The sequence below is a fragment of the Cydia amplana genome, chromosome 24 (genome assembly GCF_948474715.1).
Source record: "Cydia amplana chromosome 24, ilCydAmpl1.1, whole genome shotgun sequence".
In the NCBI taxonomy this organism is placed as follows: domain Eukaryota; kingdom Metazoa; phylum Arthropoda; class Insecta; order Lepidoptera; family Tortricidae; genus Cydia; species Cydia amplana.
In genome coordinates, this window is record NC_086092.1 from 4,818,168 (window position 1) to 4,836,060 (window position 17,893).

A 17,893-nucleotide genomic window follows, 5' to 3' on the forward strand; every position below is an offset into this window, starting at 1 on the left:
ATGCACGTAGGTCTATGTTGCTCTGTGGTCTGTGACCGATTTATCGGCATTTGGCGTTGAACCTGCGGTGCTGATATATCGGTCATTGGCGTCCAAAAGGTTAAACAATCTTATCTTATACCAAAGTCTTATACAGTCTTAGTATAACTTTTTGCCATTCATTAAAGTATAGAATTTTATCAATCTTATCATTATCAAATGACTAAAAACAATATACTCATTTTTTTGGGCAGTCGTTTAAGAAGGAAGTTTATCTTTATAACCGTTATTGTCTTTTTACACTGCACAAAACTGCAATTTACTCATGAAGATAATTATTAGAAATCAAATATTTTTTAATTCGCCGATAGTTCTTGCCGTTAAACTAAAGACCTGAGTAATCGCTTCCAATTATTTAATTATCTTGTATTAAAATTATCGGTTGATAAGCGAATGATTCCCCGATACCCGGTCACTGTGATTTGTGTTGTGCGCGCCTCCGGCCTTGCCATAATAAACATACAAGTGAGTATTCACTTAAATATTAATTGTATTGTAAAAGGGTCCTAGTCCCTAATTAGTAATTACTTTACGGGAAGTTCAATCATTTTGAGTGTTGCAATAAAGAAAAACTGACATATCGGGCTCACACTATAAACGTCACGTTTATGAATGAGGGTGGAGGGGTGCCCTATTGATATTCCGAGGAAAATTACGCCGATTTTTGAATATCAATAATAAATAATAAAAAATATATATCGCCGGAATATCAATAGGGCACCACATACCCCATTTGGTTAACCTTCGAGAGTCTGTCTGTTGCACTGTAAGTAACTCTTAAACGGGTAAACCGATTTGGATGCGGTTTTTTATTATTTCAAAGCATATTTTCTAGCAGTGGTTCTTAGATATGTTTTAGCAACATCGATTCAATGCATCGTTTTATTTAATTTAATGAATTATTGTTTATTAACCCTTAGGTTCACCACTAGTTAGGTTAACCACTTCAAGTATATGAAGTTGACGAACATTGAACATGAAGCTGATACCATGCATGAAGGCTCAGGACGAGGATGAAGACCACTCGCGGTACATCGACCGGGAGATCAAGAACTGGATCAAAAACTATAACGATGTGAGTTACCATCAGCATCCATACCCACTTGACCGTCCGGCCCGCGAGACTGTTTTCCTCTCAACCGTCCGGGTTTTTTTAGCGTCGCACGCCCCGCGCTGCGCATCCACAACTTGCTACAAAACCCTAGCGTACACTGCCATCTATATTTTTTTAGAGCTAACTATTTAGTTAGGCTACGTTGTTGCATCAAGAGAATTAGTAAATAATGCCGAAATATTCCGTTAGATGGCTCTGAAATCAATTCTTTCTTCCACCCCTTTGGATAGTAAGGTTCCCGCGGACGGTTAAGAGCATACTTTTTTTGGATACTATGCTATCGTCGGACGGTCAAGAGGATACACCCGCCTCATCCGCCGCCGCCGCATCGAAGTTATACGCTCTCATTTTACCACGTGATTATAGATTAGGTATACTTAGGTATTACAGTTAAACCTACATGAAAATTTGCTCGTTTGCCTCCAATATAAAAATAACGGCCAAGTGCGAGTCGGACTCGCTTTCCAAGGGTTCCGTCCATTAACCCATTCATGGCCACGAACCGCCGAGCGTACACAATACGCCAGGCCACCATACAAATCGTTTTTAGCTAAAACGCATGACTCAGCTTATGGGTCTCGAGCCTGGCGCGAACGGTAAATAAATCGCCGCTTATGAAGCCGGCCAGTTGGACAGCATTATGCAACATTTTTACTAACCACCGATTTTCTGTGCCTATCAAAAAAGAAACTAATTATTGCAGTTTGTAGGAGTGAATATTTTTACTTTCTACAAGCGTTTAATGTCTGACCAAGCTAAGTTGGTAGCAAATTTTATAGCCCAGCCTGTGCAAGTGTTAATTTAAAGGTCATAATTTCATATAAGTATGACATTTAAATTACACTTAGGTACTCAGCCTGTGCTATCAAAATCGCTGCCAACTTAGCTTAGTCTAATTCTATTTAACTTGCCGTGTTTTTGTTGTTGTTTTTTGGGGCAAATCTTGGAAGTTAAATTAGAACCGTTTCCCGATTTAGATGAAATTTTGCATACGTATGTAAATCGAATGACAATGCAATATTATGATGAACAAAATACGAAATCACTAAACAGCACAGGAGGAGTATAAAGTCGCCAACGAATAAATCGTGACTAAATAATATTTTCCATGTTACTCCAAAATACATCTCTAATAGGGGGGATGGGATGAATCACATCTTGAACTCTTGTGACAAATACCACATGAAAGATAATACCGCCGCCGCCGTTCGGATGCATTCCTTGTTTATTGTCCAAGTGTGTCCGATAAGCTTACAACTGGTCGGTCATTATCTTTGTTTTGGTAAATGCCATTATATTAGTAACAATAGAGAACTTAAAATGTATTATAGTACTTACTTTCTAATCTGCCGTAGAAACCACGATATTTGAAAAAACTTGTAAATATTTGTCACAAACTATTTGTTATACAATACATATTAGTTAGTGGTGACTGTTTCAACCGCCTTGTTCTATATTGAAACGAAAAAAAATTAACTTTAACATCATTGTTAGTAGGCTTGGAGGATACAACTAAACGGAGTAGCCATTAACAGGCTTTCCCCTCTGTCGAAAATAGGCGGCCAACGGTCATACACAATGTATGGAATGACGTTTATCTGACATGGCTATTTCTACGTTACGCATACATTTGACGTTCCCCTCCCCCGCAAATATCGGCAGACTGTTTTGTACAGAAAATTACAGACATGGCGTCTCCGTTTGATTATATCCTCCAAGTTAGTAGGTAATTGCCTAGGGTACAATACAACGATCACCAAATATTATGACATAAAAGTACAGTGGGAAAAAATCCTCGTTGCCTTACCCCTTATACAAAACAAAATATTATTATACTACGGCTTGGTTCCTACAAATTGTTGCTTACCATCATCCAAACAGTAATCAGTTGTAAAATGGTACAATATCAAACAGCTTCAACATGAAATAAGCTTTAATACCAGACAATAAAGTTTATTTTAGCCTGCTACGGAAACATTAGCAGTTTTTACAAGTAGCGCCAGGCCACGGTGACCCATACCTTGAGCCCTGTCAATAACTTCTGAAATATATATATTTTTTATATTTTTTCAATATAGATTTTTCTGTTTGCTTGCATCGCATTATGTATCTAGAATTTCAGTATATTTACTATATTGCACTGATAGTAAACCAAACTTGAATATTCGAGACCCTGTTTTCATTAAAAAAAACGTGTTTATAATTTTTATCCTAATATGCCTTATAGAAATGATTGTTAGCTTATATGTTACTTACGTTATTACATCGAATTACGTTTCGTTTAAGTTTAAATCAGAATTTATTCAGGACTCACATGTGAGTCACTGGCCCTGCGGAACTGTTTGAGCATGACCCATACGCTGAGTCGCTGGCCCTGAATGGGTTAAGTCCGACTCACGCTTGACTGCAAAATTCTAATAAGTTTTCCTGTCATCTATAAATCACTATTTTGTGTATTTTTTTCGAAATTTTTTTTAGACCTATAGTTTTGGAGTTAAGGGAATGGTCGGACATACATACAGACGCACGAGTGATCCTATAAGGTTTCCGTTTTTTCCTTTTGAGGTACGGAACCCTAAAAAACACATTATTTTTTATTTTATTTTATTAATTCATAAAATTTACACAGCATTACAGCGGACTAATACGCTGTGAAATTTATAATAGACAGTATTTATACAAACAATTAAGGTACATGATACAGTCTAGAAAGGAAAAACAGAACAAATGTGAGAAAGAAAAACGAATAAAAGACAGAAGATTCACGCTTATCCATCGCCTCACAGAACTTCATACATTCTTTACACAGATCCATCCAACTACTTGCAATATACTAGTACCTATATATTTTATGTGTTGTATTCTAGGCTATAAAACTGCTGCTTCTTGGAACGGGTGAGAGCGGCAAAACCACCATCATCAAACAGATGAAGATTCTGCACATACAGGGATTTAGCCAGAGGTATACTTATAATCTATAGGTACTTACAAAAAATACTTATATATACTTACAAATTACAATTTTTTTTTTTTATAATGTATTCTGAAATAAGGCTATAAATAAATAAATAAATATAACTTACAATTAGTTAGACCAAGACAAGTCTGCAACGATTTTGATAGCACATGCAGTGCAAGTTTCGTGTTACAGGTACGTCATAATTTCATAGAAGTTTGACGTTTAAAACGCACTGCTTGTGCTATCAAAATCGTTGTAGACTTTTCTTGGTCTAACTCTACAACCGTTTTACTTATGTTTATGTTAAAAATTTAAAGCACATAGACCCTTTGTGACCAATCTATATATAGGTACTATACCTACAGGTTGGCCCAAAAATACCTACATACCGTAAAATGGGGTGAGTAGGGTTCGCGGGGAGAGTTGGGTTATGAATGGGGAGAGAAGGGATGAAAGATGAGTTTTTAAGGCTACTGCTACAAAAATAATGTATTCCAATTTAAAATGGAGCTATAGTAATAAGTACTCAAAAAAAAAATCGATCCATCAATCTTCCAAAATCACCTTTGTATGAAAATCCAACTCACCCCAAATATGAGGGGCTACGGGGTGAGGTGGGATTTCCTGTTTATCGTCAAAGTTATGAAATAGAACTACCCAAAATAAAATAAAAACTATAATACGAACGTCCGGAACACGTATAATATACACCATTCAGTTTGCATATGTAAAAATAAAATGTTATCGAGGTTTGAAATGTTTGAATGTCAGTTTTGCGCCTCCTCACCCCATTTTACGGTACGCTGGAAATGTTGACTTAGGCACATTGTTGATAATTTTATCAAGTGTTTGCGTATACATATCGAGTATATTTTGAAGATGTTTTAGTTAGATAATCGTATTTTTAACCGACTTCCAAATCTAAAAGGAGGAGGTTATCAATTCGGTTGTATGTTTTTTTTTTTTTTTTTTTTTAACCGACTTCCAAATCTCAAAGAAGGAGGTTATCAATTCGGTTGTATGTTTTATTTTTTATTTTTTTTATTTTCTTTATTTTTTTTTATGTTTGTTACTCCATATCTCCGTCATTACTGGACCGATTTTGAAAATTCTTTTTTTGATTGTATGTATATGCATACAGATTGGTCCCGTTTTTGTCAAAACCCAGTTCTGATGATGGGATCCATGAGGAATCGAGGGAACTCCTCAAATCTTAAAGGCATACATATAGTGATTTTTGTGTTTTTATCAACAAATCAAGCATATACATTCAGAAACGTGACATTTGATGAAGTGGAACTGCTGATGATGATCAGAACAGAACTCTTCAACGACGCATAGTTCACGTTTGGCGATTTGTCCTCTTCGTTATGTTTGTTAAGCAAGTTAAGTTTTTAAGCCACATTTTTGTCAAGCTCGAGTTCTGATGATGGGATCCATGAGGAATCGAGGGAACTCCTCAAATCTTAAAGGCGTGCGTATAGAGATTTTTGTATTTTCATCAGAAAATCAAGCATTTTTATTAAAAACTGTCGCATTTGATGAAATGGAACTGCTGATGATGATCAGAACAGAACTCTTCAACGACCCATAGTTCACGTTTGGCGATTTGTCCTCTTCGTTATGTTTGTTAAGCAAGTTTAGTTTTTAAGCCACATTTCTGTCAAGCTCGAGTTCTGATGATGAGATCCATAAGGAATCGAGGGAACTCCTCAAATCTTAAAGGCATACATATAGTGATTGTTGTGTTTTAATCAACAAATTAAGCATATACATTTAAAAAGTAACATTTGAGGAAGTGTAACTGCTGATGATGACCAGAACGAAACTCTTTAACGACGGATAGCTCGCGTTTGGCGATTTTTCCTTTTCGTTATGTTTGTTAAGCAAGTTAGGTTTTTAAGCCATATTTATGTCAAGCTCAAGTTCTGAACATGGGATCCATGAGAAATCGACGGAACTTCTCAAATCTTAAGGCACACGTATAGAATTTTCTGTATTTTCATCATAAAATAAAGCATTAACATTAAAAACTGTCGCATTTGATGAACTGGAACTGCTGATGATGATCAGAACAGAACTCTTCAACGACGCATAGTACATGTTTGGTGATTTCGAATTTCGACTTTGACTTGGACTGGGACCCGGACTCGGATCCAGATCCGGCCTCGTACCCGGATCCGGTTCGGACCCGGACCCGGACCTGGACTCGGACTCGGACCTGGACTAGACCCGGACTCGGACCCGGACTTGGACACAGACCCGGACCTTGACCCGGAAAACCACTATGATACCTAAACTAAACAAACTACTATGATTACCTACCATAAAATGTAGGTATAAAGTATGATGAGGCCAAACCCCTCCCGCTCAAACCCCCGTACACCGCACCGCATGCGCCGTTAAGTGGGTTAGGTTAGGTTTGAACTGCTATCCTCACAGAACCGAACAAAAGTGGGTTAGGTTAGGTTAGAACTGCGAGCCTTACAGAAACGAAATGCTACTAGAAAAGTGGGTGGTTTTACCTCCTTTTCTACATAGCGCACCATCTACAATAATCTTTCACCGGGCCGCATAGAAGTCGGTTTTTTTTTCTTAAAAATTATAATTTTAATGAATGTGTAGGTAAGTACAAAAAATCACTTTTTATTTGCCAGCGAACGTGTCGAGAAGGCCAACCACATTCGCCACAACATCCACGAGTCGATCTACGACATCGTGCGTCACATGGAGCCTTTGAGCATCACGTTGGGCAATGCTAAGAATGTTCAAGCACAGAACTACATACTGCGGTGCGGCGCGGACGGTCCACCGCACTATGACGAGGTAGGTCTTCGACGTGACGCGATATTTAGTGCCTTTGAGCATCACGTTGGGCAATGCTAAGAATGTTCAAGCACAGAACTACATACTGCGGTGCGGCGATGACGGTCCAGCGCACTATGACGAGGTAGGTCTTCGACGTGACGCGATATTTAGTGCCTTTGGGCATCACGCTGGGCAATGCTAAGAATGTTCAAGCACAGAACTACATACTGCGGTGCGGCGATGACGGTCCAGCGCACTATGACGAGGTAGGTCTTCGACGTCACGTGATATTTGGTGCCTTTGGGCATCACGTTGGGCAATTCTAAGAATGTTCAAGCACGGAACTACATACTGCGGAGCGGCGCCGACGGTCCACTGCACTATGACGAGGTAGGTCTTCGACGTCACGTGATATTTGGTGCCATTGAGCATCACGTTGGGCAATGCTAAGAATGTTCAAGCACGGAACTACATACTGCGGTGCGGCGCTGACGGCCCACCGCACTATGACGAGATAGATCTTCGACGTGACGCGATATTTGGTGCCTTTGGGCATCACACTGAGTAAATTCTAAGAATGTCTAAGCGCAGAACTATATGCACGCCCATGGGCAATAATGATCATATGTGGTACAGAAAAATACAAATAAAGGATAGGAGGAAAGGATAATCATAAAGGAAAAAATAAGGAGAATGTCCAGGGGGTGTAAACAAGATGACAATCGTTCGCAGAGAACCGAAACGAAACACGATCTGTCTCTATCGCACTAATATGGAAGAGTGATAGATGGACAATAGCGTTTCGTTTCGTTTTCTGCAAACGATACTCATCTTGGCTAGTACCCCAGGGCAGACAGACCATCATTTTTTATGCCAAGTCAGTGGCAAACAAGTAGACAACCAGCGGGTAAGCGACTACTGTAGCGTATTAGCATAGGTACGGTCATTTACAACTCCAACCGGCCTAGCCAAGGTGACGATCGCTTGCGCTTCGCCATCGAATCGCTTTGTGTTTCTCTATCACTCTTTCCTCCTCATACCTTGGAGCTTGGAGGCTTTTACTCAAAGGGGGTCCATTCAAAAATTAATCTAGATTTAAATTTTAATCAATTATAACTATTTTGTTAAATTAATTAATCTAATTATGTTAAATTAACTACTTATTGAATGTTACGTAATTATTTATCTATATCATATTGCAATGTATTTATTTTTCGCATGGACAAATAAAAAAGCTTTATTATTATTATTATTTATTATATCACTCTTCCGTAATAGTGCGACAGTGACAGTTGCGTTTCGTTCGCTGCGTAGCGTTAGCGATTGGCATGTTGTCTACGGGGCCTGAGGTCACTTGCATTCTTACTTTTAGTTCTGTGGGCTTATAGTCATTCATCAAAGAACGTATTTTACCCTCTTCAAAGTATTCATAAGTACTAATAAGTATTTAGGTATTATTATCATAACACTGTTATTCCATTAGGAACCACTTTCAAAGTACTTAGTACTTAGTGTGTCTAAACTTAATCAATTTCTAAAATCGCAATCTATTCGCGTAGATAATTAGATATCTAGTAGTTTACGATCGGTACATTATTGATCTATTATTCGAGTCATCGTGATAGTGTTGTAGACAAGTTGTAGATGGCTATCGGTATAGATGGTAAGTATATCTCCTTGAGTTAACCTACCATCTTTATAATATGCACTCAAGGGGTCTCTATTGTTTCCCATAAAATTTTAAGTCATAATGTATTGTTTGTCCGCATTTTCGTTGGTTATATTTTAAGTTTTTAGAGCATGTAACATCTCTGGATTTGCAGGCATCCATAAGCTACGGCGATCGCTTACCATCATGCGGGCCGTATGCTTGTTTGCCACCGACGTTGTATTAAAAAATATACTTAATGTCTATCAATTCTATCATCACTGCATAGTATAAAACAAAGTCGCTTCCCGCGGTCTGTCTGTCCCTATGTATGCTTAGACCTTCAAAAATACGCGGATTTTGATGCGGTTTTTTAAATAGATAGAGTACCTAGATTTAAGAGAAAGGTTTATGTATAATTTGTTAACCCGTGCGAAGCCGAGGCGGGTCGCTAGTATTGTCTATGTGGGTAATTCTAACGTTACATTGTCTTTATATCCAGGAGTATTTCGACTATGTCCGAGCACTGTGGCGGGACAGCGGCGTCCGCGAGTGCTTCAAGAGGTCCAACGAATACCAGCTAATAGACAGTGCCGAATAGTAAGTACAAGGGTGCCTAGCCAAGGTGAAAATCGCTTGCGGTACGACGACGAAACGCTTTGTGTCTCTCTCCCATACTAGTGCGACAGTGACCGTTGCTTATCATTCGCTACGGAGTGAAAACGATTGGCATGTTGGCTAAGCACCATGAGGGTATATCACTCAATGTTCGGGCACGCTCGGCTCAAAGTTTAGAGCAGTCATTCAGGTACAGTCACCACACGGGATGGTTACGCCATTTAGGGTGCTAGCTAAATTGGTTTTTCCATACTTACGCTATGGAATGTCCAATTTAGCTTGAACCCTAAATGGCGTAACAATCACAGAGCGTGACTATTATATGACATCATACGAACTCAGCACATTGTTAGGTACGTAAAAGATGGCTCAAGCTAGACCGGTCCGGGTTCGGGCCGAGTTTTTCAATGTCTGTTACTGCAGCTTTCAATGAGAAATATAAGGTAACGTCACAGGTAACGTCCTAATATTTGACATCCTCATTGCGCTGAAAAAGCGCTCTGGTGGCCTAGCGGTAAGAGCGTGCGACTTGCAATCCTGAGGTCGCGGGTTCTAACCCCGGCTCGTACTAATGAGTTTTTCGGAACTTATGTACGAAATATCACTTGACATTTACCATTCGCTTTTCGGTGAAGGAAAACATCGTGAGGAAACCGGACTAATCCCAATAAGGCCTAGTTTACCTTGAGTTTGCCCTCTGGGTTGTAAGGTCAGATGGCAGTCGCTTTCGTAAAAATTAGTACCCACGCCAATTCCTGGGATTAGTTGCCAAGCGGACCCCAGGCTCCCATGAGCCGTGGCAAAATGCCGGGACAACGCGAGGAAGAAGATCTGACATCCTCATTCTAGTAGGTAATTGATAGCCCATTTGTCATCTCTATTCCTTGGAATTAAGATTGAAGCTGACCAGTATTGGGACAGTGTCCAACACTGGGACATTTACGTTAGTTTTTTGTTGAATTGAGGTTTGTTTTCAGTTTCTTGGACCGGATAGATCTGATTGAGAAGTCAGATTACTCGCCGCCCGACGCCGATATACTGCGGTGTCGTCAGAAAACTACTGGGATACAGAAGATTGAATTTAAAGTCAAGGTGAGGTCAAAAAATATCTTGATATTCTTTTCCTGGTATAACAAGCGCATGAAAAATTAAAAGATATTATATATTCTATCTTTATTCTTTGCCCAAATAAGTTATCACAGATCACAGAACCATAAGTTAATAGGTTGATACATGAAATTGGATTTTCAGGTGCCTAAATCGATGCACGGCGGAATACAAGAATTTTGGATGTTTGATGTCGGTGGACAGAGAGGTGAACGAAAAAAATGGATTCAGGTAACTTTAACTTTTGACCAAACTTGCATACGATACATAATATCGTCAGGTGACAATAAGGCCGTGTTAAACTATGCTGGGGCAAAAAGGAAAATCATCTATTGAGACATTTGAGACTGCTCACAAAATTTATCGAGAATGAGAGAAAAATTATTAGCGAAAAACAACGAACCAAAGGCAACCGCTTAGCGATGTGACGAGTCCACTTTTTTTCAATTCGAATCTTTCGAATTGATTCGGCCGCTGATTCGAATTCAAAATCGAGTTAACTCGACTCGACGATTCGCGTGGTTCGCGACAAGGTCACAGGCACAGGCGCGGAGCGAGTTGAGACGGCGAGTTACGCGGCAGTTGTTGTAAAAAGAACCTTCAGAGCACGGAACTAAGGTTTATTTTTGAATGGCCATACTAGCAGTGAACTCGAGTTGGTATACTTGGAATAGCGAATCAAGCGGCAGTTGTTGTAAAAAGAACCTTCGGGTTACGGAATTAAGGTTTATTTTTGAATGATCATAGTACCAACTCGAGTTGAGATGGCGAATCGAGCGGCAGTTGTTGTAAAAAGAGCCTTCGGGCTACGGTATTAAGGTTTATTTTTGAATGGCCTTAGTAGCAGTGTGATAGCGTTGGCTCGGTGAGTTGGCGATTTCGCCGAGTTAGCTAGTGGTCGAGTTGATTCGAATTGCCAATAGTCTTGATTCGAATTAACTCATCTGCAGACTGATTCGAATTATTCGAATCAGATAACTCGACTCGCCCATCGCTACAACCGCTATATATCCTCGGTCTTTTCAAGTAGAGATATATCTGTCTGTATACTTTGCGTTTCAAAGTCCTCTCTGTGCTTGCAGAATTTACTTATATGTATATATAACTTATATACTTCGTACTCGTAAAGACCTTACGGGCACTACGAAGGTTGGTCTGCAAATCGCGTTTGTGCACACGTTCATTGGTGCGCATGTTCGCTCGGCATTATATAACCAAGCCTAGCGAAGGTGACAATCGCATGCGCTTCGCCATCCAATCGCTTTGTGTCTTTCTATCGCTCTTCCATATTAGAGTGACAGTGACAGTCTCTATCTTTACTTTTGTAATCTTTGTCTTGCAGGTATTCGAAGGTATCCACGCCATCTGGTTTCTGGTGGCGTGCAGTGACTTCGACCAGACGCTGAGGGAGGATTGCGCCACCAACCGGCTGAGGGAGGCACTGACGCTCTTCGAGGACGTCTGGCAGAGCAGGTAGTGGCAGATCTAGGGGGGGGGGTCATGTCCCCCATGCTACTCCTTCGGAGTCCTGGATCCGTTTCCGGTTGCGGGTTCAATTCAAACCCCAGCTCGTACCAATGAGATTTTTGGAACTTATGTACGAAAATATCATTACCAGTCGCTTTTCGGCGTAGGAAAACATCGTGAGGAAACCGGACTAATCCCAATAAGGCCTAGTTTCCCCTCTGGGTTGGAAGGTCAGATGGCAGTCACTTTCGTAAAAATTAGTGCCTAGTCGGGTTTTTTGCCAAGTGGACCCCAGGCTCCTATAAGCCGTGGATAACGCGAGGAAGATGATGATGCGCGACTTTTTCTGATGCAATAAATAGTTTCCCAAACTATAATTTCTTATGGTAAAATTGTGAACCTCGTGGTCGGAAGTCACGAGTACAGGTTTATATTAAGAGCCCATCAACGTGCACACTAGCGCCGCTGCTCAATAATCGTGATTATTTAAATTTAACGAAATATATTTAAAAAAAGGAGGCCGCTACGTACTGTATCTTGTATTAAAGTACCTTTTGAATACATTAAACTAGTTTCTATGTTGCTGGATTCGTCAATCTATAAAAAGGTTCCCCCCCAAGGTTCGTCCCTTGGAAATACCTTATTTTTGTTATTTGTCAACGACCTACCATCGAATATTGGAGCTGGCTTGTCTGTATTGTTTGCGGATGACACAACTGTGTTAGTTGGTGCAAGCTCTTATGACCAACTGGCTTTAAAAATTCATGATGCTTGCAACCAATTGGAGGAATGGTTCTCAGCAAATGGGCTGTTACTTAATTATTCAAAATCAAATGTTATGTTGTTTTCTGGTCGAAAGGTTCAACTGCCACCGTGCATGGCTAATTTTTCGATGCCCATGTGCGATAAGAGTAAGTTCCTAGGGTTTATGATTGACAACACTCTAAATTGGAAGTCCCATGTAGACAACCTGTGCGATCGATTGGGTGGTGCGTCGTTTGCGTTGAGGAAACTGAAGCCACTTATCTCAGCAGAAGCCTTAAAGCAGGTGTACTTTGCGCATTTCCACTCTATCATGGCATACGGCTCACTGCTCTGGGGCAATTCAACAGATGCAAAAAGAGTTTTAATAATGCAGAAACGCGCAATACGTACACTTGCCGGTGTAAAAGACAGGCACCCTTGTAAAGAGCTCTTTGGTTCTCAACGTATAATGACGCACTACTCACAATACCTGTTCGATGTACTGATATATGTAAGACAGAATATATCCCAATTTGCGCGTATTAACTTTCCGGGCAAACTGCTTCGAGCTGCAGGGCGTCTGAGAACAGTTCCCCGTCGCATGGCACTTTCAAGAAAGAACCCACGTGTCATCGGCCCGACTTACTACGAGCACCTTCCTGCCGATCTGAGAAATGAGCCGTGTGACGAAACATTTAAGCGCAAATTGAGAAACCTTTTGTTGGATAACCCTCTGTATTCTATAAATGAGTACATGGAATTGAATTTGTGAATTTGGAATGTATGTAATTTTATTTATTATTCAATTGTTGATTTGTATTTAAAACATGACATTTTGTTCTTTTGTGATATTTTTATCTTTATTTGACATTTTAATGACAGTTACAAATTATTTACGTTGACATCGACTTTAATGTTAACTAGGTTTATATTCAATTGTTTTGACATGTTTTTCTTTGTACATGACGATCCTTATTGGGAGACATAATTAATCTTAATCTTATTATTTTTATTTTTAAATTTATAATAATTTTTGACGATCATGATGAGAAGATAAACATAATTTTGACGAATGTAGCAAATTTATAGTGTAATTTTCATCTTGAAATAAATAAATCTAAATCGAAATCTAATCTATAAACTTCAAAACAAAAACGGCCGTTTTAACTTTGAACGCATAGATTGACGAATCCAGCAACATAGAAACTAGTTTAATGTATTCAAAAGATACTTTAATACAAGATAAAGTACGTAGCGGCCCCCTTTTTTTTAAATATATATCGTTAAATTTAAATAATCACGATTATTTAGCAGTGGCGCTAGTGTGCACGTTGATGGGCTATTAACATACCCCGGCCGGCGAGAGCAAAAATGCGTTGACAGCTTAATAGTGCGAGGACACACACTTTGGTCGATGTCGATAAAAACAACACGATGTACTGGACCACCGTTATGATATGCAGAAGTATTAATTATTGTTGTAAACAAAATTAAAACCAAGTGTTTGTATTTATTAAGTTTAAAATTGTTTTAGGGTTATTCTTAGAAACGCGTGGAGGTATCAAGTTGAAATAAATAACAAATACTAATGGCTCAGTTAAAAAAAAAAAAAAAAAATTATGCTTAATTAAAAGTCGACTATTCTATCGACATCCATATGTCGATAGAATAGTCGATATTTAATTAAGCACTAGGAGCAGACGCATTTTGCTCTCGCCGGCCGGGGTAGCTATTAAACTTGACGTTGTTTCAGATTTCTACTAGAAGCGGGTCTGATAGTGTTCCTCAACAAGCAAGACTTGCTCCGGCGCAAGGTGGAGCGCGGGGGTAGCATCGCCCCCCACTTCCCCGCTTACAACCAGTATGGCGGACACGGCGGCGAGTACGAACGAACGAGAGACTTCATTCGACAGATGTTTGTTGTACGTACCGTAAAACCTCCCAACTGTAGTCCAAAGCTACCATGCAACTATGGTCCAATCACAGACAAGACATCCTCTAGACTGAGCATAGTAGCGCTACCCCCTCTGCCACTTATACGGTAGTTTTACTCCATCTTCGAGTCAATCCCGTGCCGTAATTGGTCCGTTCAAAGACACGGACCAATCACGGCACGGGATTGACTCGAAGATGGAGTAAAACTACCGTATAAGTGGCAGAGGGGGTAGCGCTACTATGCTCAGTCTAGAGGATGTCTCTCGCTCGCTCACCTCGTCCCCCCGCACCCCCGTATTTTTGGCAGCATCAGTTTCATGAAATAATTGCTCTAAACTCAGTCTCAGGATTCCTAGTCTATGGGTCCAATACAGTTAGTAGGTTATTTTTTCGTTCAGGTGTAGGTGTCTTTTACTGTACATATTTTTGTAGTTCTAATGCAAGGTATGTTTATAAATGGAAGAAAAAACTCGGAGTACCTATACCTTTAGGTACATTGGTATTGATACTTAATTTCCTTTTGAAGTTGTGGACCATAGTTGCAGTATTGGATAGTTGCAGCTCAAAATTCCCCGGAACTGGGGCCTTACCATGATGTCCTTATTGCGACTCTGTTTAGGACCTAACCCATGCCTAAGGGGCTGTTCATAAATTACGTCATGTATTTTTGACGATTTTTACCCCCCCCCCCCCCCCCACCGCTAAAATCATCCAAAAATCATGCTTCGAATGACCCCATTTCCTCCCACGTCATGCTACCATCATCCGATGTCCAGACCCCCCCTCCCCAACTTGCTTGTTTGCCACCAACATTTTATTTTTAATAAAACTCCATTATATCGTCAATAAATAAGTACTTATTTTGCGAAGCTAATCACAATTGTCACAAGAAACACGACAATTGTCCCGAAATTCCGACACAGAACTCATTTCCTGTCAAGAATTACACAAAATTCTTTGAAATCTTGTGACAATTGTCATAAACATCGCAAGAGAAATATCTGTTTTTTGCGATATAATAAAGTTTTTTTTAATAATACAATGATGGTAGCAAACAGGAATACGGCCCGCCCGATGATAAGCGGTAACCTTAGCCCTGTTATGGATGTCTGTGACGTCAGCCACAGTGATGTTTTACAATTGTCGCACCTGTCGCCGTGGTGAAATAGGGGCCAGATCTCCACGGAATTTCGGCTTGCTGTAACTGTCATCATTTAATGGGCGGGCGACGGATGCAATATACGTCAAAATCATGTTGTCTTATTTAAACCAATTTTAATTACGTATATCGTTTGACATGATTTTGACGTATATTGCATCCGTCGTCCGCCCATTAGTCATCATCATCATTCGCTTGCCCTTGCCCCATTCACATGGGGTCACCGTAGCATGTCCATATCTCTTAGTCACCCGTCATTTTTTTTTTTTTTTTTTTAGAAACAAACAGTCTCGTATTGCTACATCATTTAGTAATATTGTAGACTTACAGTTTCCTTAATTGGATTATATAAACCTGAACATTAAAATATGAAAATACATAAGAATTATGAATTATGAATTATCTATATAAATCAAACATACTTAAACGGTGTATTAATGAACAGTGCCAGAAAACTTGAAAGTTAACAATTATAATGCCTGTTGAATACATTGTAAAGATAATCGTTTGAAATTAGATAGTGTTTCATGTCATCTCATCATTCACCTGTGTTCGTTTCATATCTCTCACACAGTCCATCCACCTTTTCCTTGGTTTTCCTTTCCTCGTACCTCCCTCCACATTCGCTGTAACTGTATTAGTTAACACATGCATTGCCACCCAGCCAAACAAGACATCCGCGCCAGGCCACAAAAATGTCGTCATATAAAGCTGTAGTACCACGATCCCGACTATCGGGTCGTCCGGCCTGGGAACGAAATCATAAAACACCCGATAGTCAGGTTTTCGGCACTGCATGTGTTAAGTAATGGTTGTGCCATAGACGGTACAGTCAAAACAAGCAACAACGGTTGCACTCCGGGAGTGCCGATAGAAGTGAAAACTCACCTCACTATGTTAGCGACGCCCGGTAACACGATACATACGTTTAGCGGAGGTATTCTATTTATTTATTATAATTATATTATTATCATTCTCAAATAAGATCACACTTTTTCATTGACATGTTTATTTAGGGCAAACCTTGGCTTATCGGTGATACTTGGTAATTCGGTTATACTGCGTTATAATCTTACACAGTTTTCACCATGAGGAAATGCGAGCTATAAAATTGTTGGCAGCTGTTAGTTTTGATGCTTGCAATTGGGTTGGCAGCGATTTAATTGCTTACATTTCAGCATTGTAAGCTCAGCGTAAGATAACAACGCATCATCACCGAATTACCAAGTATCACCGATAAGCCAAGGTTTGCCCTACATACTGCCATGACAACGTCAAATTATTTGAACATAGTCTTGAAAAGGAGTCCGCAACATAAATGTCAAATAACATTGAGTTTTTCTTTATTGAGTTAAATGCCATTTAAATTATGAGTGGCCACCTTACGGGGCTTACGGTCACGTGATCGCCTTACGCTGTCTCGAGTTTATCATTTTTTCCCCACCCTAAAAAAGTGCCCAGCACCGCTAAAGAAGTTCTCACTTCAAAAAATGTTGTCCCGTAACACAGAATCTTATAATACGTTCACGTTTCAGGACGTGACGCAGAAGCAGCGTCGACGCGCGGCCGCGCCGTCCGCCGAACGGTTCGTGGTCGGCGCGGCGTACCGCCCGCGCGAGTGCTACTTCCACTTCACCACCGCCACTGACACGGACAATGTGCGCACCGTGTTCCGAGACACGCATCAAATTATATTGACGCATGCGCTGTCTAATATCGGCGTTTACTGACCTTATGTACTACCTTAAATAAAAAATAAAAGAGACAGAAACGAATTGATGCTGTATAAATTACTTGTACAGTAATATCCCGACTTCTAAATCATCCATGACCTTAAAGCACAGAATAAACTACTATACCTATAGAAGAAGGTTCACTCTCGCTCGAACAAAACTTGTCTATTACCTACGACAGATATGACCGCAAGGTGGCGCAAGCGCAAACAGGCGTCCGTTCCGTCGCGGTCACTACAACTGCTAGTCACCAGAACTGGTGAGGGCCGCATGTACTTATAGCGGCGCGACGAAATCGCGGAGTGAGCCACGCCTGCCTAAAGTAAGATTATGTAGCAAAATTCAGCAAATTAAGTATATTTCTGTAAATAAAACCCGCACCAGCACCAACCCGCACTGGACCATCGTGGTGCCTTACGATCCAAATCCCCTCTTGAAAATGTACCGTACATTCTTCGTCATGGCCCCGAGTGCCCAGCTAATGGCAGGAAAGGAGAGGCATTTGCCCAGTAATGGAACACTCTTAGTGCCACTTGCACCATTCCACTAACCCTGGGTTAGC

At 40.1% G+C, this 17,893-nt stretch overlaps 1 protein-coding gene across 1 annotated transcript; it reads left to right on the forward strand.

Annotated features, from left to right (window-relative positions):
- Positions 1-419: 419 nt before the first annotated feature.
- Positions 420-17,337, forward strand: LOC134659311 (guanine nucleotide-binding protein G(f) subunit alpha). The gene is made up of 10 exons (XM_063514964.1): positions 420-504; positions 1,000-1,114; positions 4,021-4,115; positions 6,770-6,938; positions 9,071-9,168; positions 10,164-10,278; positions 10,438-10,524; positions 11,636-11,766; positions 14,258-14,426; positions 17,134-17,337. The coding sequence occupies exons 2-10, from the start codon at positions 1,016-1,018 to the stop codon at positions 17,326-17,328; spliced, it is 1,158 nt and encodes a 385-aa protein (XP_063371034.1). The 5' UTR covers positions 420-504; positions 1,000-1,015; the 3' UTR covers positions 17,329-17,337.
- The last annotated feature ends 556 nt before the right edge of the window (positions 17,338-17,893 follow it).